Source organism: Alexandromys fortis, unplaced genomic scaffold (assembly GCF_014885135.2).
Source record: "Alexandromys fortis isolate MF-2015 unplaced genomic scaffold, M_Fortis_MF-2015_v1.1 scaffold_1, whole genome shotgun sequence".
Taxonomy (NCBI): domain Eukaryota; kingdom Metazoa; phylum Chordata; class Mammalia; order Rodentia; family Cricetidae; genus Alexandromys; species Alexandromys fortis.
In genome coordinates, this window is record NW_026067927.1 from 13221188 (window position 1) to 13243776 (window position 22589).

The 22589-nt window shown below is 49.0% G+C and overlaps 2 protein-coding genes across 11 annotated transcripts; both read right to left on the minus strand.

Moving 5' to 3' along the window:
• Positions 1–6213: 6213 nt before the first annotated feature.
• Nrn1l (neuritin 1 like) lies at positions 6214–8396 on the minus strand. 2 transcript variants are annotated; one of them, XM_050144247.1, is made up of 3 exons: positions 8174–8396; positions 7370–7484; positions 6214–7230 (listed from the first exon to the last, which is right to left on the minus strand). In XM_050144247.1, exons 1-3 carry the CDS (start codon positions 8262–8264, stop codon positions 6945–6947), a joined length of 492 nt encoding a protein of 163 aa, XP_050000204.1. In that variant the 5' UTR covers positions 8265–8396; the 3' UTR covers positions 6214–6944. The 2 variants fall into 2 exon arrangements, with proteins under 2 accessions (XP_050000204.1, XP_050000203.1); XM_050144246.1 differs by having other exon boundaries at positions 7370–7502.
• Positions 8397–8711: 315 nt separating this feature from the next.
• Edc4 (enhancer of mRNA decapping 4) lies at positions 8712–21553 on the minus strand. 9 transcript variants are annotated; one of them, XM_050144245.1, is made up of 29 exons: positions 21278–21552; positions 17780–17936; positions 17327–17438; positions 16152–16251; positions 15689–15878; positions 15431–15578; positions 15247–15351; positions 14746–14855; positions 14570–14653; positions 14389–14484; positions 14198–14300; positions 13903–14083; positions 13738–13810; positions 13554–13645; positions 13286–13485; positions 13087–13211; positions 12850–13003; positions 12088–12524; positions 11905–12009; positions 11669–11821; positions 11553–11589; positions 11246–11423; positions 10985–11140; positions 10782–10897; positions 10540–10705; positions 10268–10454; positions 9958–10177; positions 9407–9570; positions 8713–9164 (listed from the first exon to the last, which is right to left on the minus strand). In XM_050144245.1, the coding sequence occupies exons 1-29, from the start codon at positions 21357–21359 to the stop codon at positions 8972–8974; spliced, it is 4224 nt and encodes a 1407-aa protein (XP_050000202.1). In that variant the 5' UTR covers positions 21360–21552; the 3' UTR covers positions 8713–8971. The 9 variants fall into 9 exon arrangements, with proteins under 9 accessions (XP_050000195.1, XP_050000202.1, XP_050000197.1 ...); XM_050144243.1 differs by having other exon boundaries at positions 8714–9164; positions 13286–13473; XM_050144241.1 differs by having other exon boundaries at positions 8714–9164; positions 12850–13006.
• Between the last annotated feature and the right edge of the window lie 1036 nt (positions 21554–22589).

Sequence of the window (22589 nt, forward strand, 5' to 3'; positions counted from 1 at the left end):
CAGGAATATATACTACATACTCCAGGCTGGGCTCGAACTCTCGGAAATCCTCCTACCTCGGCTTCCCGGAATGAGGGATTACACGCTAGTCTTTCTTCTTCTTCTTCTTCTTCTTCTTCTTCTTCTTCTTCTTCTTCTTCTTCTTCTTCTTCTTCTTCTTCTTCTTCTTCTTCTTCTCCTTCTCCTTCTCCTTCTCCTTCTCCTTCTCCTTCTCCTTCTCCTTCTCCTTCTCCTTCTCCTTCTCCTTCTCCTTCTCCTTCTCCTTCTCCTTCTCCTTCTCCTTCTCCTTCTCCTTCTCCTTCTCCTTCTCCTTCTCCTTCTCCTTCTCCTTCTCCTTCTCCTTCTCCTTCTCCTTCTCCTTCTCCTTCTCCTTCTCCTTCTCCTTCTCCTTCTCCTTCTCCTTCTCCTTCTCCTTCTCCTTCTCCTTCTCCTTCTCCTTCTCCTTCTCCTTCTCCTTCTCCTTCTCCTTCTCCTTCTCCTTCTCCTTCTCCTTCTCCTTCTCCTTCTCCTTCTCCTTCTCCTCCTCCTCCTCCTCCTCCTCCTCCTCCTCCTCCTCCTCCTCCTCCTCCTCCTCCTCCTCCTTCTCCTTCTTCTTCTTTTTTTTTTTGGGGGGGGAGGGGGGGTTTCGAGACAGGGTTTCTCTGTGGCTTTGGAGCCTGTCCTGGAACTAGCTCTGTAGACCAGGCTGGTCTCGAACTCACAGAGATCCGCCTGCCTCTGCCTCCCGAGTGCTGGGATTAAAGGCGTGTGCCATCATCGCCCGGTTTACACTCTAGTCTTAAAATCTAATTTTGTTTGGTTGGTTTGGTTTGGTTTTTCAAGACAGGGTTTCTCTGTGTAGCTTTGGAATCTGTACTGGCTGGCACGCTCTTTGTAGACCAGGCATATGAACCACCACCGCCCGATTTAAAATCTATTTGAAACAATTGTGAATAATCAGATGTGTTTAAGACGGCAAATAAATTCTGAATTGTAGTGAAGTAAGTTTTGGACCAACTTCTAGATAGTCATGGGTTTTCTCTTCTCTTTTTCTTTTTTTCTTCTTCTTCTTCTTCCATAAAGCAAGGTTTCTCTGTGTAGCCCTGACTGTCCTGGAACTCGCTCCGTAGACCAGGCTGACCTGGAACTCACAGAGATCTGCCTGCCTCTGCCTCCGAGTGCTGGGACGAAAGGCGTGCGCCATCGTGCACCATCACCACTCGACTTTTAAAGAGAAATTTAAAAAAGATACTTAGCAGTCTGGGCATGGTGGCTCACGCCTTTTAATCCCAGCAATCCGGGAGGCAGAGGCAGGTGGATCTCTGAGTTTAAGGTCAGCCTGGTCTACATAGTGAGTTCCAGGACCAGAGCTGTGCAGGAAAACCCTGTCTTGAAAAACAAAAAACTGAAAGTTGTTTCAAAGCCTAGTGTGTTGGTACTTGTAGCCTGTAATCCTAGTAATCTGGAAGCAGCAGCAAGAAAGTCTTGAGTTTGAGGCTAGCCTGGGCTACGTACAGATGTCCTTTCTCAAAAGAAAAATGAACAGTGTGTTGACAGACACCTGTAATCCTGGAGATCAGGATCTAAAGGAGCACTGCAGTGAGAGATCAAGAATACCTGGGATGGGGCTGGAGGGACAGCTCAGCACTTAAGAGCACTGGCTGTTCTTTTAGAGGGCCCACATGGCAGCTCACAGCTGTCTGTAACTCTAGTGCCAGGGGATCTGACACCCTCACACCAATGCATATAAAATAAACTTAAAGTATTCAAAAAAGAGTACCGCCGGGCGGTGGTGGCGCGTGCCTTTAATCCCAGCACTCGGGAGGCAGAGGCAGGCGGATCTCTGTGAGTTCGAGACCAGCCTGGTCTACAGAGCTAGTTCCGGGACAGGCACCAAAGCTACAGAGAAACCCTGAATTGAAAAACCAAAAAAAAAAAAGAAAAAGAATACCTAGGCTATATATAGAGTTCTAGGTCAGCTTGGAATATAAACTGAGACCTTATTTCAAAACAGCCACCATGAAAATTGTTTCTCAAAGAGTAGTGGAATTACTAAAAGCAAGGACTTCATCCATGGTGCACCACCTTTAGTCCCAGCATTTTGGGAAGCAGAGGCAGGTGGATCTTCAGAGGTTCCAAAACCAGCGTGGTCTGTATAGAAACAGGTGGGCTTCAAGGATAGCATGGTTTATATACAAACAGGACAGCCAAGGCTGCTGCACAGTGAGACCTTGCCTAAAAAAGAACATTGACTTCGGGACCAAACCTGGGATCAAATCTCAGATATGACCTTCCCACAGCCGTGTGAATTCTTAGGGGAGATATCTCCCTCAAACCACTTTACATATTGTTTTCCTAGCTTTATAATAATTATAAACCTAGTTAGCCATTCAGTGGTGGTACACACCTTTAATCCCAGCACTCAAGAGGCAAAGTTAGGCAGATATCTGAGTTCGAAGCCAGTCTGGTCTATAGAGAGAGCTCCAGGACGGCCAGGATTACACAGAAAAACCCCGTCTGGGAAAAAAAAAAAAGCTATTATAATCATAATCCCAACCTCACAGAAAATATTAAATAGAACTCCAGGGTTAATGACACTTTATTTATACAACACTTTCATTTGACAGATATTTGGCAAATAACCAATATTTATCAGATATTCAGGTGCACCATGGTTTGGGCCCTAGGGAAAAGCACAGGTCTGGTATCAAAGTGTGCAGGTGTGGTGGCACCTGAAGCCAGACCATCTGAACAACAGATTGTACTTTGTCTATAGACCTACAGCTGCAGAACACTATCATTGCTATGCTCGGGCCTAGGCAGCTGTGCCCAGGCCCCAGCATCTTGGCTATCATCCCACCCCTTTGCTCTAGCTCTGAGATAAAACCCATAAAGCCTTTAAGCCCCTGACCAGAGAGCAAATTCTTCCCCCACTCATCCTCCCAACCCAGCCCAGGGAAGAGTAGGGACTTAGGGAGTAAAACATCAGGGTAAAAATAGGTCACTGTAGGAGGGTGGTAATCCCCAACAATGGCTGACCAGAGCAGCCAGCCCTGCTCGGAGAGGTCTAGAAAACTTCCAGGATCTGAAGCCCCAACCTATCCCCCAGACCCTAACTGTATTCCCGGACCAAGGCAGATGTCCCAAAATGACATAGCCTCTACACTGGATTAATTCTCTGTCCAAGGTCTTGTTGACTATAACGATGCCTATGTTAAAGTTATTTATAGATTCTTTCATTCCAAATACTCCATACTGCACTTTCTTTTTTATATAATTGATTTTTTTTTTTTTTTTTTTGGTTTTTCGAGACAGGGTTTCCTTGTGTAACAGTCCTAGCTGTCTTGTAACTAGCTCTTGTAGATCAGGCTGACCTTGAACTCACTGGGATTCACAGGCCTCTGCCTCCCCAGTGCTGGGATTAAAGGTGCATGCCACTACCACCCAGCCAATCTATTTTTATTTTATGTACATCGGTGGTTTGCCTGCATGTATCTCTGTGTGAGGGCATTGGATCCCTGGAGCTGGAGTTACAGACAGTTGTAAGCTGCCATGTAGGTGCTGGGAATTGAACCTGAGTCCTCTGGAAGAGCAGTCAGTGCTCTTAACTACTGAGCCATCTCTCCAGATCCCCATAGTGCACTCTTTATCCTTAGATTGGGTGCTAGAGACACAGAAGGTACCCCTCACCCTTGAGGAGTCCACAGCTGGGAATTTTCATTGGGACTTGGGAATTATAAACCAGTGTTACACTGAGACAGGGAACTGTGTCTATCTAGAGGGTTTTTTTTTTTAATTTTTAAATATTTATTTATTTATTATGTATACAATATTCTGTCTGTGTGTGTGTGTGCAGGCCAGAAGAGGGCAACAGACCTCATTACAGATGGTTGTGAGCCACCATGTGGTTGCTGGGAATTGAACTCAGGACCTTTGGAAGAGCAGGCAATGCTCTTAACCACTGAGCCATCTTTCCAGCCCCTAGAGGTGGTTTTAATTCAACTTATATACAGAGTTACATAGTATTTTCTAGAAGAGGTAATACTAAGCAAGATATAGCTGTTTCTTGTTGACCACTAAGAAATAGGAAAGAATATTTTACTAAAAATATAGATGTACAGGGCCAGCACAATAAGTAGCCAAACATGGTGACCTGAGTTCAATCCCCAAAATCGGTATAGTGGAAGGAGAGAACTGACTCCTCCTAGTTGTTCTTCTGACCACCACATGTGTACTGTGGCACACCCGCAGCACTCATGCCCCCCATGCTCACACACACACACACACACACACACACACACACACACACACACACACACACAATGTAGTTTGTAAAACACATATACAGCTCTGGCAAGGTGCTACACAAATTTAGTTACAACACTCAGGTAGCAGAAGTGGGCAAGATCTTTAAGTATTTGAGGTCATCTTGGTCAATGTAGTGAATTTCAGGACAACCAGGACTGCATAGTGAGACTTTCCCTAAAAAAGATACACCCAAAAGAATAAAAATTCCATTTTTCTTTCAAGAAATTTCTGGTGGCCAAAGGATCTGGTGGTAGCAGATTCAGGATTCTAGGTTTTGATTCAGCATTCAGGATTCTAGGTTTTGTGGTTTGTTTGTTTTTTTTTAAGTGTTTTTATTTGTTTTGTTTTTGCTGGGTTTTTGTTGTTGAGACGTGGTTTCTCTCTGTGTAACTGGCTGGCCTTGACCTTAGAGATCCACCTGCCCCTGAGTTCTGAGTGAGTTCTGAGATTAAAGGCCTGTGCCACCACTGCCTGGCTCAGGATTCTCCTTCAGAAATGTGAGGCGAGCAATAACTGGTGTCTAGAAGTGGAGATAAAAGTCTATGCCAATGAGCGAGGCTGGAGAGATGGCTCAGAGTTTCAAAGTTGTGTTCTCAGCACTCACGTGGGGTAGCTCACAAACTTCTGTAACTCCAATTCCATGAGATGTGGCACCCTCCTCTGAACTCTGGGGGCACCAGGCATGTACATGGTGCACCTGACTGTTCCTCTCTTTCACCGTGTGTGTGCATCTGTGTGCATGTGCATGTGTATGTGCATATGTGCATGTATGTGTCAACAGCCTCCCAACATGGGTATCATAAGCCTAGCCTTCCAAGCTTAGTCCCTGTGATGCTAACGGCCTCTTTTGCAAATCCCTCTCCATATCTGCTCACCTTTCTTTTACCACTTCTTTTTTTATGACAATTTTTGATAGTTATTACTTTATTTTTTGTATTTTAAGACAGGGTTTCTCTGTGTAGCCCTGGTTGTCCTGAAACTTGCCCGTAGACCAGGAAGGCCTTGAACCCACAGAGATCCACCTGCTTATGTCTCCTAAGTGCTAGGATTAAAGGTGTGCACGACCACCTGTCACCTTGTTATTTCTGATCGTATGAGTACATGTGCACACATATAACAGTGCACACATGGAGGTCAGAGGATAACTTGCCAGAGTCAGACCTCTCCTACCTTATGGTTTTACACTGAGTGGTGAGCCTTCTCATTGCTTGCACTGTGTGTGTTCACCAGAGTCAACCCTGGGTGTCATTCCTCAGGTCCCATCTACCTTGTTTTTTGAGATAGAATCTCTTAGTGGCCTGGCTCACAGATTAGGCTAGGCTTAATCCACTTCTTTCTGCCTTCCCAAGTGCATGGCACTACACTGACTTTTTACATAGATCCTAGGGGTCAAACTGAGGTCTTCATGCTTGAGTGGCAAACGCTTTGCCTAGCAAGCTCCCCAGCCCTTCCAAACCAGTTGCAAGGCTGCTGTCCTCGTGAGCTACCATGCCCTGTGTGCTCCCTCCTGTCCTCAAGGACTGGGTAGGTAGAACTGGTCCTGCAGGAACACAGAGCTGCCTTATGCAGGACCTTATAGGCAAGAGGGCAGGAGTGTAACACAAGCATCAGTTTCTCAACCTAGAAAGTAGAGGGACTGAATAATAGTAGTCCATGAGGAAGCCATGGAGAAGTCCACAAAAGTCATAGTGTTTATTCAAGGAATGGTACCATATGCCTATAATCCTAGCACCTAAGAAGAGGCAGGAGGATCACTCCAAGTTTGAGGCCAGCCTGGTCTACATAGTGAGTTCCAGGCTAGTCAAGAGCTACTAAAGAAGGTGCTATTTAAAATAATAATAATAAACAAATTAACATAGCATTAGCATAGAGTTAAATTTCTCTGTTCTTCTGCCCCCACTGGGATGAACAAGGGCTCTGCCCACACCATCTACTCTCCGAAACATGGCTTCCGAAACACCTTCTTGAATCATTTTGTTTTCTCACTGCAAACCCCAAAGAGCAAGCTTCTGGAGAGCAGAAGCCAGATCACCTCCTCATTATGGCTTCAACTTGTGTAAGTTCAGATCCTGTCAGGGGTTTGAATGTGGACTTCTCTTTGGACAGTCTGGTCCAGACCTCGAAAGAGAAGACTGGGCACCGAGTCTGCACGTCTTGAAGGCTGAGGTGATAGTTTAGCAGAGGGAGGTGCAGGTAAGGCACCAGGAGACGGCAGGAGCCTGAGAGAGACTTCACCTGGCGACTAGGAGTGAGTTCTGGACCCCATTGGTTCCCCACATCCCTGTTGGGTTGGGAAGGCAGAGAAAGGCTGTGCATTCCGGCAGATCTTGGGTCTCTACAAGAGCTCTTGGGATCCGAGGTACTCCTGGGATCTAAGGTGTAATGGAAAGAAACCTCAACACAGCCATCATGAAACGAATGTTTGTAAGGGTGGATGAGTCCCTTGTGGAGGTCCTGAGCCCGCCCATTCCATGCTGGGATCAGCTTCTGGGGGCCCCTGCCTTTGCCAAGAGGGTCACAGCCAGGAGAAAGAAAACAGCTTGGTGCAAATATAAATACCTTTAATGAAAATTATGCACACTCTGCAGAGCCCACATGGCGGCCACTGCATGCAGTGATGGGAGGCAAGGGCACTGTTGGCTAGCCAACCAGACTGTTTAGGCCAGAGGCCCCAGGAGGCAGGCAAGTGCCAGAGCAGCAGCAAGCAATGCAGGGGCTGGGGCTGGAGCGAGCGCAGGAGCTGTGGCCCGTAGTGTCTCCTGGTTGGTCTCTGGGCCAGCAACCATCTCCCGAACACTCACAGGAGCGCCACAGAGGATGTGCAAGTTATCTGGGTGGGGGGCACGGCGAGCTTCTCGCTGCAGTGACTCCCACACTGCAGCGGCTTCCTCTGGGCAGCCGGACAGGACCCGAGACGCACAAGCATGGAACTCATTCCAGGATCTGTTACAGAATGGGGTTAGGAGAGTTGGGCAGAGATTTTAGAGTGGGAAGAGATTCAAGGCCCTGAGGTTGTTGCCCCAGTGGCACAGATTATCGGGTGGTATCTCCCACTGGCCCATTGCCTCCCACCTGCTGGTACCTGCAGACAGTCTGTAGCTCGCCTCCGCGGCCCATGCCATCCCCCAGGCGGATGAGACACTCAGCAAAGCCTTGGTATATGGTATCACAGCGGTTTGGGCCCTCAGAGGCCACAGCTAGAGAGGGTACAAAGACTAGGAATGGGGTGGGAATAGAGAACAGTTGATAGAACGAGCCAGGGTCCATTCATCAGGACCTTGTTTACCTGGCAGTGCTCTGGGGACATGACTCAGCGTGAAAGAGGTGCCCCAGGGAACTTCAGGCTATCTGGAGATCACTTGTCTTAAAGTTAGGATCTGGACTGTGATGTACATGGAAGATGTGATGTGGGAACAGGAAGGGGTATTGGGTCCAGAGCTCAGTTCCTTCTCTAGTTTCTGGGACTCTAGGTCAATTTAGGGATTCAGGGGTATAGGAAGCATGAAATCATGGGCAAAAGGCAATCTTTCTGTAGTTTTAATGAGCTTCAGCTGGAACACCCATTGCCTCCTCCTCAAAGACAAGAGTCTCTGCTGAAGCTAAGCGGCAGGGTGGGGAACCAAAGCCAGTCACCCTAAGCTCAGGGGTCCATGGCCTCAGTTCTGCTAGGGGTCACAAACTCCGTGTCAGAAGAGGGGCTACAGGATTTAGAAGGTCTTCTCCCACAACTGAGCTGTTTGCACACTCTCCATGCTGAAGCCACTACCACACTTTCCTAGAGCTCTTACTGTTGAACTCTACCCTAAGCCCTGTGCTCCTTCACCCTACACCCAGTCTAAGAACTCTGAGAAGGGCTGCAGCCTGGGCCCAGGACGCTCACACTCACCGAGTGGCGGCAGCAGCAGCAACAGCGTCAGGGCACAGGGTAGCGGCTGCCAGCGGCAGCGCCAGGGGCAGTGGCAGCAGCAGCACATCATCCCTGGCTGTGAGCCTAGTGCAGGAGCTAGAGGCTTGGAGAGCAGCCTGTGGGCCCAGCCCCCAGAGGAAGGGATCCTGATTGGATAGGAGCTGGAGGCGGGGCCTCATCCCAGCTGTCAGCCCCACCTCCAGGACCCAGATTGGCAGAGAAGGAAGGAAGGACCCCAGAGGGCAAAATTGCCTAGAGAGGAGATGTGTTGATGCTAAGCCGGCTCTAGGAGCTTTGTCTGAATTGGACAGGGGAGATAGGAGTAGACGGTTTATCAGATGATAATGGGTGCCAGGGGACCCCCAGGGTGGGCTGGTTTAGAAAGGCTCCCCCAAAGGGAGACAACATCAAAAGCAAATCAAAACCATACACATACTTTGTTTTATTCCAAAAGGCTTTAATTGAATTTCTCAATGTTTTTCAAAACCAAAAAGATCCAAATTATAGGTAAAAAGGAACATGGAAAATTCAACTCAAGTGGTATCACGATCTTGGGGTCATGCTTCAGGCATGGCAGGACCCAAGAAAGCACAATACCTGCCCTGGGCCCAGCCTAACCCTGCTGGTTACCACAATGCATAGACCAGTGTGTCCTGCCCCCTACCTCCCTCCAAACACTAGAGATGGAGGTCTGGGCAGGTAAACAGCAGACATGGTCCTGCCTTGGCCTAGACCTGCCGACCGGCCTTCAGTGTTACCCCGTCTCTGTTTAAACAGCTAAGGGAGGCTAGGGGTCGCAAGCCCGTGTAACATTAGGCTGAGGCGACGGGCAGCTTTGCCAAGTGAGTTGTGTGGATCAGCCTGCAGGAACTGGAAGAGCTTCTGGCGCACCTGCGCCATGACAGAGCCCATGTGGTCTCGAGTGATGGGATCACTGTGGTCCAGGTGCATCACAGCCTCTTCCAAATAGCTGGGGATAGGGGGAAAGAACAGGCTACAGCTGGATGCCAGCAGACAGGAGTGCCCCCTAGTGGCACTGAAGTCCAGAGGGATACCGGCAAAGACAGCTTCTAAGCCTCATTTTGGAGGGGGTGGAGAACGTGGGTAAAAAATTAGGGATGGGAGTCAGGTAAGAGTAGGTGTCTGCTTTCAACTATTCTCTCTCTATCCTGTCTCTAGCTCATTTTCTGATCCCCCGACTGCCCTGCTCACCTGAGCTTGAGGTCACTTCTAGTTCCAAGGTCAGATGCCAGCTGCTGGATTAGGGAAAGGAGTACAGGCTGGGACAGTGGACAGGGCGGCTGCCCAAAAACCTGGGCTGGGTCCACAGTTTCACACACATACAGCACCAGGTTGAGATCAGCGGCTGTCAGTGCCTGGGAGTAGAACAAGGCAGCATGCTCATTTATACCTAACATCAGGACAAGATGGAATGCTTGCTTCTCTGAGGTGTATGGCCTAAGGGCAGAAGACCAAAGTTGGATTCTAAAGGTTCCAGAAGTGAGGTTCAGAAACTGATAAGGCTGTAGAGTTACTTTAGAAAATCAGATTATGAAGTTTTCCTGAGCAAGGTGGTCATGAGGAAAGGAGCTGAAGTGGGAAGAAAGTGGTCTAACATGAGGAAACAACAGAAGCAAAGGCTTGGGAAGCCAAAAAGAATCAGTCTGCCAGACAGCCCAGAGCCTACTGGGGAAGTGGGCATAGGTTACGTAGACCTTCTCAGGAGACATCTTTGTGAAGGGATTGTAACAGGATTGTCATACCTGCTGGAAGGCCTGATTGAGGTGGCCCTGCTGCAGTAACTGCAAGATATGGGCTTGTTGAGCCTGGCAGTCAAGGTGGGCAGAAGGGACAGGCGTGCCGGCAGCTGAACGCATGGCCTGCATGATGCTGGAAGTGACGGTGGCCTGTTGTTCCTTAAGGGCCACACTTACTTCACCCTTAACAATGCGTTGTACTTGTGCTAAAATTGACTCCTGCAAGCTGCAAAGGAAGTGACCCAGTGAAGTGGACTGGAAGCCCATTTTTGGCCCTTCCTAAACTACCACCTCACCCAGAGCCCTGCCCACACACCTGCCCACAGCCACATGCAGCTGGTGCTGCACCTCAGCCCGAACACTGCTGGACACAGTGGCCGCCATCTGCTCAGTGGCACTCTGCAGTGTGCTCACCAGGCCCCGAAGTTGGGCCAGCACAGGCTCCCTAGCTTCCTGTTCACGTGCCTTTCGGCTCTTCATGTGACTCTCTAGCTGCTGCAGATCTGAAGGGCGACACCAGGGATCAGCAAAGGGATGACAGCAGAGCACAACCGCTCTTACTACTTTGGTTTTTGTGACGCCACTCACATTCCTGTGTGCCCAGTCTAAAGCTGTCATTGATTTGCTGGAACATGGCCTGGCAACTCTTCTCAAAAGCTGGCAATACCACACTCTGGAAGGCTTCCCGGTAGGCAGCCTGCATTGGTCCCTGTAATGTGTCTGCAGCTGCTCGGGCAATGGCATCTGTCAAGTTCTAGAATATAAGGAGGGGTCAAGTTGAAAGCTTAAGTCCAGTTTGGCCTCATTTCCCATCTTGGACCCTGCATCACCTTGGACTTGAGTAGCTTAGAGATATTCTCTTTCATGCTGCCTTCTACTGCTGTGAGTTTGGTAGCCATGGAGTTGCTTAGCTGACCTGCCACAGGCTCCAGACTTCTGGAGACACCTAAGAAAGATGGATGAAACCAAAAGAAGTTAAAAAGCTTCCTATACCCACATGGCTCACCCAAAAGAAATCTCATGAGAAACTCACATGGAGGAACTGTCTTCTTGATTTCATCCCTTATACTGCGCTCCAGCCGCCCAGCCACAGCTGAAGACAAGGCCTGGGACAGTTGCTGTGTCAGCTGCTCCTGCAGCTGCCCACCCCGTTGCTGCCCCTCAGCCAGAGCCCGCTCCAGCCGCCGCTCTGTGGTGGAGCTAAGGAACAGGCCTACAGCAGGACCTATACATTTCCTTAGACAAGAACACTGCGTGCCCTACTGCCCTGCTGTGTCACTACCCCCAAGGATACGCTCTTGCTCATGCCGGGTCTCCAGGGCACGTTCTACGTGGTCAGTGACAGTGTTCTGCAGACCTTCAAGTTGGGCACAGAGACGCTGTAGCAGTTCTTCTTGGTTGTGCCATAGCTCTGTCAGCTCTCTTTGTTGTTGCCAAATTAATGCTGTCCAGTCCTCAGGGGGCTCTGCCACCTGCCAGAAGCACTGACAGCTTATAATGTCTGTCCTTCCTATCTCCACCCACCATAAAAAGGAATAACTTAAAGTCCCTCCCATCCTTGGGATGGGATCCCAAGGGTAGAAAAGTACTCCCTTACATACCTGGTGCTCTGTGAGCCGGGATCCCACAGCTGAATCCCTACATAGGCAAGGAGCATTGAAGGTCACATGAGACAGCTTGGTGACCCTCCCTGGCCCCAATCCCAGAAACCTCCTACCCATCATCCTTCTTGCTTTTCCTCTTGAGCTTGGGTGAAGTCCGAGGGGATCCTTTGGTCTTCCAATCCTTGGCGGGCAGCCGTGGAGTAGGAATTTTGCTGCCAAAACCCCCTGAGGCAGAAGCAAGGCTGGCAACCTCGTCATCATGGTCACTGTGGAAGGGGATGAGGGCTAAGTGCCTGCTCACAGGCTGGCCCTCCTGTAGGAGAGGAAAAACAGAGCAAGTGGTGCCCACCTTTGTTCAGCACTGGTGTCCTGGCTGTCATGTTGCTGCAGTAGGTGATAAGGTGGCCGGTGGAAGGCCAGGCTTTTGTGCTTTTCCTGGAGGCCATTCCTGGGGCTAAGGAGACACAAACTTAGTAGAGGATAATCCTAATGCCCCTCCCATAAGCATACTTTGCCCCTCTAAGCACCTCACCTTTCTGCCAAGGTACTACAAGTCTCACGAGTAATGTCAGGTGCTGTAGGCCAGACTTGACTGTCAGGGGTTGCAACCTCCTGGGTCAAGGCTACTTCCAGTAGGGAGGGGGTACTATGCCGATCCCCATCCCCAGAGCCTCCATCTAGGCCAAGTTGAGAGCCAAGCTCAGGACCTTGCCTGGGCCGAGGAGACAGTAAGTGTAGGGCTGAAGCTGCGGAAGCCATACTGTCTGGCTCAATGAGGCCTTCAGGGACAGAGGAGCCAAAGCCACGGGACAGGGCCTCAGAGGCAATTTCAGGGATGTCCTGGGACAGGGCAGTGGAAGCTGAGGAGATCACATCAGGGGACCGGGTGCGACTGGGAGAGGCCTGGGGTAGCCCCAGTGGCTCCACTTCCTGCAAATCCAAGGACAGTGCAGAGGCAGCAGTAGACACCTGACAAGGGCCAAAGATGGAGGCTTAAATACTGAGTAAGGGGCACAGAGACACAGTACTGGTGCTGTAGTGATGAGACTGTATAACAGGGAAGAGAGAGCCAAGTAAAAAGCAGGGCCACAGTTCACAAGAGGGGATGGGAGGCTGAGGAGATACCCTCCAAGGAAGGTATTTCCTTTGGGGAAATATGAAGCCCTCAAGGCTAAGCAGGGCCAACAGAAAAAGTACATTGGAATACAGCACCCCAATATTCCCCATTGCTCTCCACCTGCTACCCAGTACTTTAACACTTTACAGATTCTCTTTCTGTCTCTCACACACACACCTGTCCAGGTCCCTTGGTGGTCAATTTGTCAGCTGGGCCTGGGATCAGGCCAGGAAGGAGGCTTCGAGGGCTTGCCTGCAGGCTGCTGGTACTGTTTATTGTCAGACTGCCATCCAGCTGCAGCTTGGGACTCAAGGTCAGCTCCTCGGATGGCCTACTGGCAGAAAGGTGAGGCATTAGCTACTGTGATTCATCACATGTGGCACCAGGCTCTGCTATCACCCAACTCTGCCTTACCTGGGCAAGGAAGGGTCCATGGCTGAGGAGCTACTCACAGCAGACACAGCTGTTAGGGAGCTGCTGCTGCTACTACTGCTACTGCTGCTACTGCTGCTGCTGCTGCTGCTAGGGGACGCAGAGATCTGGGAAGATTCAGAGAATGAGCACTAAGGCTGCTAACGGAACATTAACACGTCTCTCTTCACTGAGGACGCACCTGCTGCAGGGAAGCGGTGGGCGTCATGAAAGCGTCGGGTGTCATCAACTTAGGCTTGGTCTCACTGCTCAGACTGAGGAAGTCTGCAGGTGCAGGCAGTTCCACGATGCGTCGGAGGTCAGGCTGAGACCCATGGGCAGCTGAAGCTAGCCCCTCAGAGCCTAGTTCAGGTCGAGACTCTCCAAAAGCTGTTGGGAAAGCTACTTGAGTCAGATCTGAGAACCATGTCAGTGTAACCTGCTTCCTTCCCTTCTCTTCCCTAACTCACTGAAGTCCTCATGAGCCGTATGGGTAGGGAGTGGGGCTACCACATCAGGATTCAGCTGTGGCTGGAAGCGGATCTGCACATCTTGTAGTGCTCTAAAGAACAGAGAGGGGGAGAACAGAATAGACAAATGATCCAGGGCAAGGAGGGTAGGGGACAGACAGGACACGGCCTCCCCGACACTCACTTAGTGTGTACACAGAAGAGTTTGATAAGCACCCCAGCTGCAGACTCCACGGCACCAGCCCCATGGGAACTCTCTGAAAGGACAGTGTGGATCATTAAGTGGCCTGCTCTGTGCTGGGACACTTCCCAAACACCAACAGACAGCCCTGACCCTGGGGCACCTCACCAGCCCCCAGACTGTCATTCTCCTCCTCAGCAGGCAGCACCTCAGTGTGCCGCAGCCGGCAGCGACTCACAACCTGGATCCCGAAGCTCAGCACAGGATGGGTGAGCAGGAACTCAGAGATGGAACTAAAGCAAGCACGGCCCTCATCTTGGTTCTGTAGCAGCTCCATCACATAGAGGACCTGTGTGAATGATACAACCTTAGCTGAACTGAGGCTGCAAGGGCTGTGGTCTTTCACATATCCCTGCCAGCCCTAGCAACACCAGCGCCTCCCAGTACCACCACAGCAGCCTACCTTTCGCTGCACATCACTAAGAATCAGATACTCTGCTGAGAGGTCCAAGCAAACTTTGAGGCTGGGAGGTACACTCACTGAGCTGAAGATATCTGGGGAGAAACTAGGAAGCCAAGAAGTAGATCAAGTAAGACTGAGAATTCAAAGCAGGCATACCCCTGGCTTATCCTCAACCCCTAGCTCTAGTATACCGAATGGTTTGCAGGCAGGTCCAGGACACTGTGCACCACATCTTCAGCTCCCGATTCTGGTCAGCACCAGTAATGAGGAATCTCCAGAATGGGACCCTGAAAACCAATAAAGCATTGACTGGTTATTGTCAAGAAGCCCATGGACAAGCCCGCCACCGACTTTGCGTACCCACTCACTCACTCAGGATCCTGTTTCTTATGGTTATCACAGAATAAGAGGCAAGAAAGGGGCCGCCCATCGTGAGGCTTCCATTCATGCAGACACCTGTAAGCAGACAGATGAGGAGCCTGAGTGAATGAACCATCCAACTTTCTAGACAGGAGGTAGAAAGTAGGGTCTTTAAGGTCTTGCCTTACCTTGGCTCATCCTGACCTTCAATGTAGATCTGCCAGAACTTGACAAAGCCATCATGGCTTGCAGTAGCCAGGACAGTTCCATCAGGAGAGAGGGCTCCTTCACTGAGACACTGCAAAGAACCCAGAGAGTTCCAGGACAGCTAGGGCTGCACAGAAAAACTGTCTCAAAAACAAACAACAGAAACAACCCAAACAGTGTTGCTTTTCCTCCTGACCAGAGGTAGGAATGAGCCCTTCCTAAATGAGGCTAGTAGTGAGCTGGACTGCCCGACAGCAGACTCACACTTCTCTGGGACTGAATGAAGTGGGCAGGCACTACAGAGAAAACTGTCCTTCAGGGCACATCTAGAGTAGAAGTGAACTGTACAAGTGAGGGCCAATTTGGGTTCTGCATCCACACTGGCAACATATTGGTAAAACCACTTGGGCAGCTATGAAAATGGGGAGTAGATGAAGGGCACAGGAAGAGGGGAACAGGGAAGCAACCAGTTGTAGGCCTACCGTGCTATGGCCTTTTACCACAATGAAGCCCTGCTTGATTTGGCTGACATCCACAGGCCAGGCGTTGTGGCTGGAGCGAAGCATATCCAGGTCCCATACTTCCGCCTAGCGGTACAGGAGGTATTCAGTGCACAGGCACGATATGGCAGTTCTGCCCCTCCTTCACCACACCCGGCCCTCTCACCCGGTCTTCATGCAGCAGGGCTACTGTTGGGCTACTCTCCTCACAACAGTCCTCACTCTCCTCGGGGATGAAGGGGCACCAGATGATCCTTCGAAAGTGGTTCAGTGGCGTGCCCTCTGGCTGGCGGATATGAACTAAAATCTCTTCTCTGAGTAGGGAGTTAAGGCTTGGATAGGTGGATGATGAAGTAAGTAGCCCTAGAGGCCCTAGCCCGAGGCCCATCTTTACTTCTTCAGTCCCTTGCCTGGGAATGGATACTGAATTTTACCCTTAACCAGAGCCAAGCGCCACACAAAAAGATTGCCAGCCTCATCCAGGCAGGCAAGCTGTGGAGAGTTGAGGTGTGCGAAGGCCAGATCAGCCACACTGCCTGTGAAACCTTTGAGCAGGGTCCGCTCTGAAGTGCTGACACTGATCACACGGACCATTGCAGAGCCGTTGTTGGCAGCTGGAATCAGAAAAGCAGAGACTCTGAGCAAGCACCCTGACCCAGGCAGCAGCCCAGGAGCCCTGCCCTTGCCTACGTCACTGCTATCATCACAGTAACAAGCCTGGTTTTCCCTAACCATCTCCCCCAGCCAGCCCTGGGAGATGTTAAGGAAGCCCTGATGAGCATTCTACTGTACCACTACCACCCAAGTGGGTTCAGTAGCCTGACACTAGACCTGCATCTCTGGGGCTTCTAGCAGAATGTTTCCTCTTTGCCCTGCCCCTTACTTACCCCTAATGGCGTACGCCAAGAAGGAGTTAGACACTGCAATCAGGTTGCCATAGTAGTATTTCTGCTCCCAGTCATACTTGGCGACAGGCTGGATTTTCACCTGAGAACTCAGAGTAAGGAAGGTTGAAGAAGCTGAGACCTGGAGTAGGTACCAATTCTGAGGACAAGACAGGCTACAGGAATAAGCCTAGTACCACTGATACCTCCCAGAACAGATTTCCACAGAGGACTGGGAGTCAATACTGGTTTTCTGAAAATAAGGCACACTTTATACCAAAGCTGCTCTCATAGGAATTGGAAGCACACATGAGAGAGAAGAGAGGCACTGAGTGTGCTCCCATACGCTACATGTGATGGGCCGTTAACCTGGTCTGTGGCTATGGCAGAACTTGTCCTTTCTCCCATTCCCTCTGCTTGTTAAAAACCATCAGATTGCACTCCTAAAGCTAGCCATCATGGTCTATTCCCTTACCTGGACACTTTCTTATGCCAGGCTCATTCCTGAGGATGAGTACCAAAGTCCAGTAATCGAAACTCCCTTTGGTTCACTTAATTAACATGCCCAATCAGAATACACCACCACATCCTTGCCCATTCTAAAATTTACACCAGCAGGGGGCTGGAGAGATGGCTCAGCAGTTAAGAGCACTGGTTCCAGGGGTCCTGGGTTCAATTCCCAGCAACCACATGGTGGCTCACAACCATCTGAATGAGATCTGGTATCTTCTTCTAGTCTGTAGGCATACAGAACACTGTATACATAATAAATAAATTTTAAAAAAATCTTTTTTTTTTTTTAAATTACACCTGCAGCCAGGCACTGGTGGTACATGCCTTTAATCTCAGTACTCAGGAGGTGGAGGCAGGCAGATCTCTATGAATTCGAGGCCAGCCTGGTCTATAAAGTGAGTTCCAGGACAGGTTTCAAAGCTACACAGAGAAGAAATCCTGTCTCCAAAAAGAAAGAAGGAAAGAAAGAAAATTATACCTGTAAGGTCATTTACTGCCGTTTTCTGCCAGAGTTAGAAATCGGTCACTTTAATTTTTCTTTCTACTTAATAAAGGATCTCATTGTGAAAACAAGTGTTTGGGTATGTGCCTGATCCAGGATCTAGAAGGGAGGCCCAGCTGTGGGGAGTCTACTTCAACATGTACCTTACAATCCTGGTACTCACCTTGTTGCTCCCCCGTGCCTTGCTGGAAATGCTAGAATCACTGCTGGCTACAATTTCCACCTCCTTGGCCAAAATCCCAATGCAAGTGGAGCTGTCATCTCCAGAGAGGCAACTGGAAGAGGTACATAAACCGAGTCTCTGTTCACCAAATAGCAGTAGAGGGTTCTAAGGACTGATCCACATGATGGAGATGTCTAGTCTTAGATTCCCAGTTCTGTGTGGTCCATGCTCCCATACACAGTTCTCCTCGCGTACCTCCCTCCTGACAAATGAGGTTAATTCCATTCCAGTCTTCATCTCTTAGTATAAATTCAACATGGTACAGTGCTTAGCCCCAGACAGTACAAAAGAGAAGGAGAGGCTGCTGGTCCCCTTGACCCTAATCTTACCTCTTTAGCTATGCAAAAACCCCAAAGATATCATTACCACCATTAGTATTTCTCAGGTACTCACATGACTTGCTTTTCCTGCAGGTTAATAAGTGGCATGGTCCGTATACCAGGTTTGCTTGTTGAGTTACCATCACCTGAGCTGAGTGGGTCTGGAACCAGGAGCCCATTGAGATCTCCATTGTAGGCACTGGATGGCCTTTGGCTTTCTGCATTGGAGCCTAGGGGGGAAAAAGACACTGTGACAAGGTTCTTTACCTGCCGTGAGCTTCTCCTACAGCTCTAGACCACAAAGTAGTCAAGAACACTTATATCCATAGGGAGGAGGGTTTCTTGTTCATTTTTATTCTACAAGTATGGGTGTAGAGCAGGACCATGAGACTCTTCTACCTGTGGGAGGGGTACAAACCAGTAAAAACCTTCTGATGGGGCCAGACCCACAGTTTAGTGGTAGCATGTTTGCCTGCTTGTTTACCGTATGTGAGACCCTTGGTTTGATCTTCAGCACCAATAAATAAATAAATAAATAAATAAATAAATAAATAAATAAATAATACTTGGGCTAACAAACAAACTTGACTTGAAGGAGGGTATAAGGACAATCAGGACATTACAACAATTGCGTTTACAGCATACAAACATGGGAAATGTTAGGTGTTTTGGCTATAATCTCAGCACTTGGGAGATTAAAGCAGAAAGACGGTGAATTCAGGGTCATACTAGGCTATCTATGAAGTTCAGGCCAACCTAGACTACATAATAAAATCCTGTCTCAAAACAAAACAGAAGGAAGTAGGAGAGATGGCTCTGTGTTGTTGCTCTTGCAGAAGAGCCAGGTTCCATTCTTAGCACCCACATGATGGTTCACATCCATCTGTAACTCCAGTTCCAAGGGATGTGATACTCTCCTCTGATCTCCTTAGGCCCGAAGCCCACATGTAGCACACATACATATACACAGGTTAAACCATTTTTTAAAAGTATGAAACAAAACAAAAACAAATAATCCAGAAACAAAACATGGAAAGGATAGAAGAAAAACAGGGCCACTAGTGCCTCTGATATGAGGCTGGATTGCTTAGTCTCTCCCTCTGTGCAATGAGAGCCATAAAAATTCATAGCTCCCTCCCTTTTGTGAGACAAGGCCTTCCTGTGGAGTTCAGACAGCTGGCCTTGAAGTTAGGATCTTCTTGCTTCTGCCTCCTAAGTGAGGGAATTACAAGTATATGCTAGCACACTTGGTTCTAGAAGAGTTTTAAATTGTCATAGTCAGCTGGAGCCAGTGGCCTGACTGTTCCAAGGCAACATACAGACAACTAAGAACCTGCGTGAGAAACTGGACTCTTAGTGGTAGAGTTTGTAGAGATGGCTCCAATTCAAGCAAAGACGGGGCCTGATACACTGAATTAGTTAACAAGCCTGAATTGGGCAGGTAAGCTCAGAAGGAAAGGTAAGCACTTGAGGAACTGGACAAAGAGAAGCTATATGGGCATGGGGTGGAGTGTGGAATCAGGAATGACAGTATTTTGGATGTTTGCAATGGCTGGTCCCACTCCTCCTTACGGCTGGGGATTGAATCCTGGGCAACCCATACATGCTAAGTGGGTTTTTGTTTTTTGGGGGGAGGATAGTGCTGGGGATGGAACTCAGACACTGCACATGCTAGATAATTGCTCTACCACTGAGCTATGTCTCCAACAATTTATGTATTTACTTTTTTTTTTTTTTTTTTTACTGAGATTTGGTCTCAACATGTAGCCTGAGGTGGCTTTCAACTGACAATTCTCCTGCCTCTGCCTCCCAAAAGCTGGGACTATAGGTGAATGCCACCATGCCTGATTTTTGGTTAAGTTTCAAAGACCCATTAATTCAGACACCACTTTCTGAACTCCAAGCTAGTAAGGTGCTTCAAGAAAAGAGCCAAGTTTTCAGTCATGAAATAGTCTAAGGGCTGATAAGTCTTAGGTCCGTCAATGAAAAGAGACAAGCAAAAAGTACTTGGGGAAAAAAAAAGAATAAGCTGGGCATAGTGGCCCATGCCTTAATCACAGTATTTTGGAGGCAGAGAGAGCTGGATCTCTGTGAGTTCGAGGTCAGCCTGTTCTACAGAGTGAATTACAGGACAGCCATGGCTACACAGAGAAACCATGTCTCGAAAATCAAAAAACAACAAATCAAGTACCAGTCATTAAACAATGGAGTTCCAGGGAAAGACCCCTCTCTTATCTTTTCCTATGACTAGAACCACTCCAGCTGCTCAGAGATAGGCTGGCTACTCTTCCTTCCAAGCACTCTACCACAAGGATAAACAACGGGCCTAGTCTATACAGTTAACTATGCCAGGCTCTACCAAATCTCTATGGAGTATAGCCAGCTCAGCTGAGGGTGGGCATCAGAGGCACAAAGCACCTCACGGGTAAAGGGAGCACGCACTACAGGCATGAGGCAAAGACCCAGTGGTCTCAGGCTAGGAATGGATTATCTGTATCTGCTAACCCCACTGGAGAGCCTATCAGTGCCGGCTTTAGCAATCTGAGCCCTCCCAGCAAGTATAACAAGGTGTGTGAGAGAATCAGTTCTCAATTATGGCCTACATGTACAGCACTATCACCAGTCAACCTTTCAAACATCGAGGTTTCATACAAACTATTTCCTTTAGGCAATATGTGCTTTCTATGTAAGTACCTAGAATAGTTTTCCTGGCATTCAATTTCTTGTCTATAGTACTTGATCTAGCCCAAATAGTTTCCTCTCAGACCCGCCCTGTCTCTCTCTCACACCCCCCCCCCCACTGCTATCACAACCATCTTTTTTTTTTTTTTTTTCAAACAACCATCTTTTACAGGAACAAGAGTATACCACAACTTTGTAGGCTTTCTGCCCTGGAACTCTTATCTGGCAAGAGTAGCACCAAAAGGGATACTAGGAGCTAAGTAAAACTCAGATGAATTGGGAACATATGGGTTTGCAGATGTGTGGAACCTAATCTAATCAGAGCCACAGTGTCTGTGATTTGCCTTCAATCTATTAAGAACTTGGGTTTGGGGTTGTCCACCTTTTATCAGAAAATCAGTTTCAGAGTGACATCAGGCCTGGAGTCTACATTCTGGGGGGAGGGGGGAGGCAAGTTATGAAGAGGAAATGAGGCTCTTCTGAATATCGCTTAACTCTAGGCCCAGAACTCCGTAAACAGACACTGCACCAGGCCTCCGAATCATGACGAGTAGGGGTACAGGGCCAGTCCTCAAAACACTGGAGTTTGGAGGCAAGGAAGTCAGAAGGATTGGGTAGATTCTGAGGACTCTTACCTTTGGCCAAAATACTTAAAGACAAGGCAGAATGGTCTTGCACGGGATAGGGAGGGGTAAAGATAACACCCAGGGGTCTGCGCCATTCTCTGGATATGCCCAGGGATCATCCATGACTCCAATATTCGTCCTCCGCAATCAAATGGGAGGTTCCAGAGCCTGTCTAAAAGGGCATGCGGCACCCGCGGACGGATCAGATCTACGCCAGAGGTCGGCCTCTTCTACAAGAGGCCCCTCATTCCATCCCGGCTCACCTCCCGCGGGCCGGTCCAGCTTGAGGATGTCCCGCAGATGCTGCGTGGCGTCCTCGATGTCGATGCTCGCGCAGGACGCCATGGGCCCAGCCACGAAAGTCCGGCTCGCAAGAGGTTAGTTTCTCTACCTCCGTGCACTGTCCAAATTCGCTCAGCCACGACCCCACCAGACAGCAGAGGACCAAGCGCTACACAATATCTACCCGCAGTTCGCAAACCGCCACCGGGGTTGCGTCTCTGAGCCCCGCCAACCCCACCAACCGCCTCCACTTCCGGTCCTACTGACCTTTTCTTCCCGGATCCTACAAGGACCGCAGAAGAAAGGTTCCGCGGTGTGGGCGACCAATTAGCTCCCATCTGAGTTTGCCTTCCTTAGCTTCAGGCTAGCTCAGCAGTGGAGAAATTTACCAAGACTGAGAAAGAGCAAATGCGCTCATAGAGCACTGGGTTGCTTAAAGCCCTGTTGTCTCCGGGGATCCAACCCAGGCCCTGGCTCATTCTGATGAACTCAGAACCAACTCTAACATCCAGTACTGACTTTTCAGACCTTGAAAAAGGTGAATTGGTAGAAATCTGTTCCTCCTTAGGAGTAAACAAGACCTAGACACTTGCGAAGATGGTTATTACCACAAAAAAAAAAAAAAAAAAAAAAAAAAAACAACTACTGTCATCCCCTTATCTCACGTGGTAACTTCAAATTAGAAATAAAGAAACCATAGTTTACAAACACCTCTTTATTGCAGACATTTCAGGCACAGGTACATGGAAGAAGCTGTATTGCAGATTTTATATACAGGGTGGATTAAGAGGCAGCGGGTACCTACCTCTTCCCCACTCCTACGTCCCCCAATACACAGCAGCTTAGAGATCAGTCCCACTGATACCTCCTGTGTGCAGGACTATGGACACAGCAGTCCAGGACTATGCTGGTGTGACCAGGCAACCTGTGGCGTATAAGGAAATTTACTCCCCACCCCCCAGTGCAGGATGGGAGTGGGGGAAGAAGGGGAAGTTTTCAGGTGTGCCCAACCAATCCTAGGCTTGGCTCTAGCCAGCAGTTGCTTTCTTGATACCAGCTTTATACTAGGCAAGACCTGTGCCCAAACAAAGGAGCAGGGCAGAAACTGCCCTGTTAGGACTCCCTGGGATTTGAAGAGCTCAGGTGTGTGGAAGGTAAGGAGACGGTGTGTAAACGCCCTGCAGAACTAGAGCATGACTCTTTTATACTGATTTTTTCCATAATGTGGAATTTATACTCCAATTCAGTGGGGACTGCCTAATATCCCAAGCAGGCAGAACAGCATCTCTTGTT

Coding starts and splice junctions, on each gene's coding strand:
- Edc4 (XM_050144237.1), bottom strand. CDS start 21,359: ATGGCGTCCTGCGCGAGCATCGACATCGAGGACGCCACGCAGCATCTG. Junction 15,879..16,151: donor CTTGGCGTACGCCATTAGGG/GTAAGTAAGGGG, acceptor TTCTGATTCCAG/CTGCCAACAACGGCTCTGCA. Junction 14,301..14,388: donor ACCTGCCTGCAAACCATTCG/GTATACTAGAGC, acceptor TTGGCTTCCTAG/TTTCTCCCCAGATATCTTCA.
- Nrn1l (XM_050144246.1), bottom strand. CDS start 8,264: ATGATGTGCTGCTGCTGCCACTGCCCCTGGCGCTGCCGCTGGCAGCCG. Junction 7,503..8,173: donor GCTGCTGCTGCCGCCACTCG/GTGAGTGTGAGC, acceptor CCCCATTCCTAG/TCTTTGTACCCTCTCTAGCT. Junction 7,231..7,369: donor GAGCTACAGACTGTCTGCAG/GTACCAGCAGGT, acceptor ATTCTGTAACAG/ATCCTGGAATGAGTTCCATG.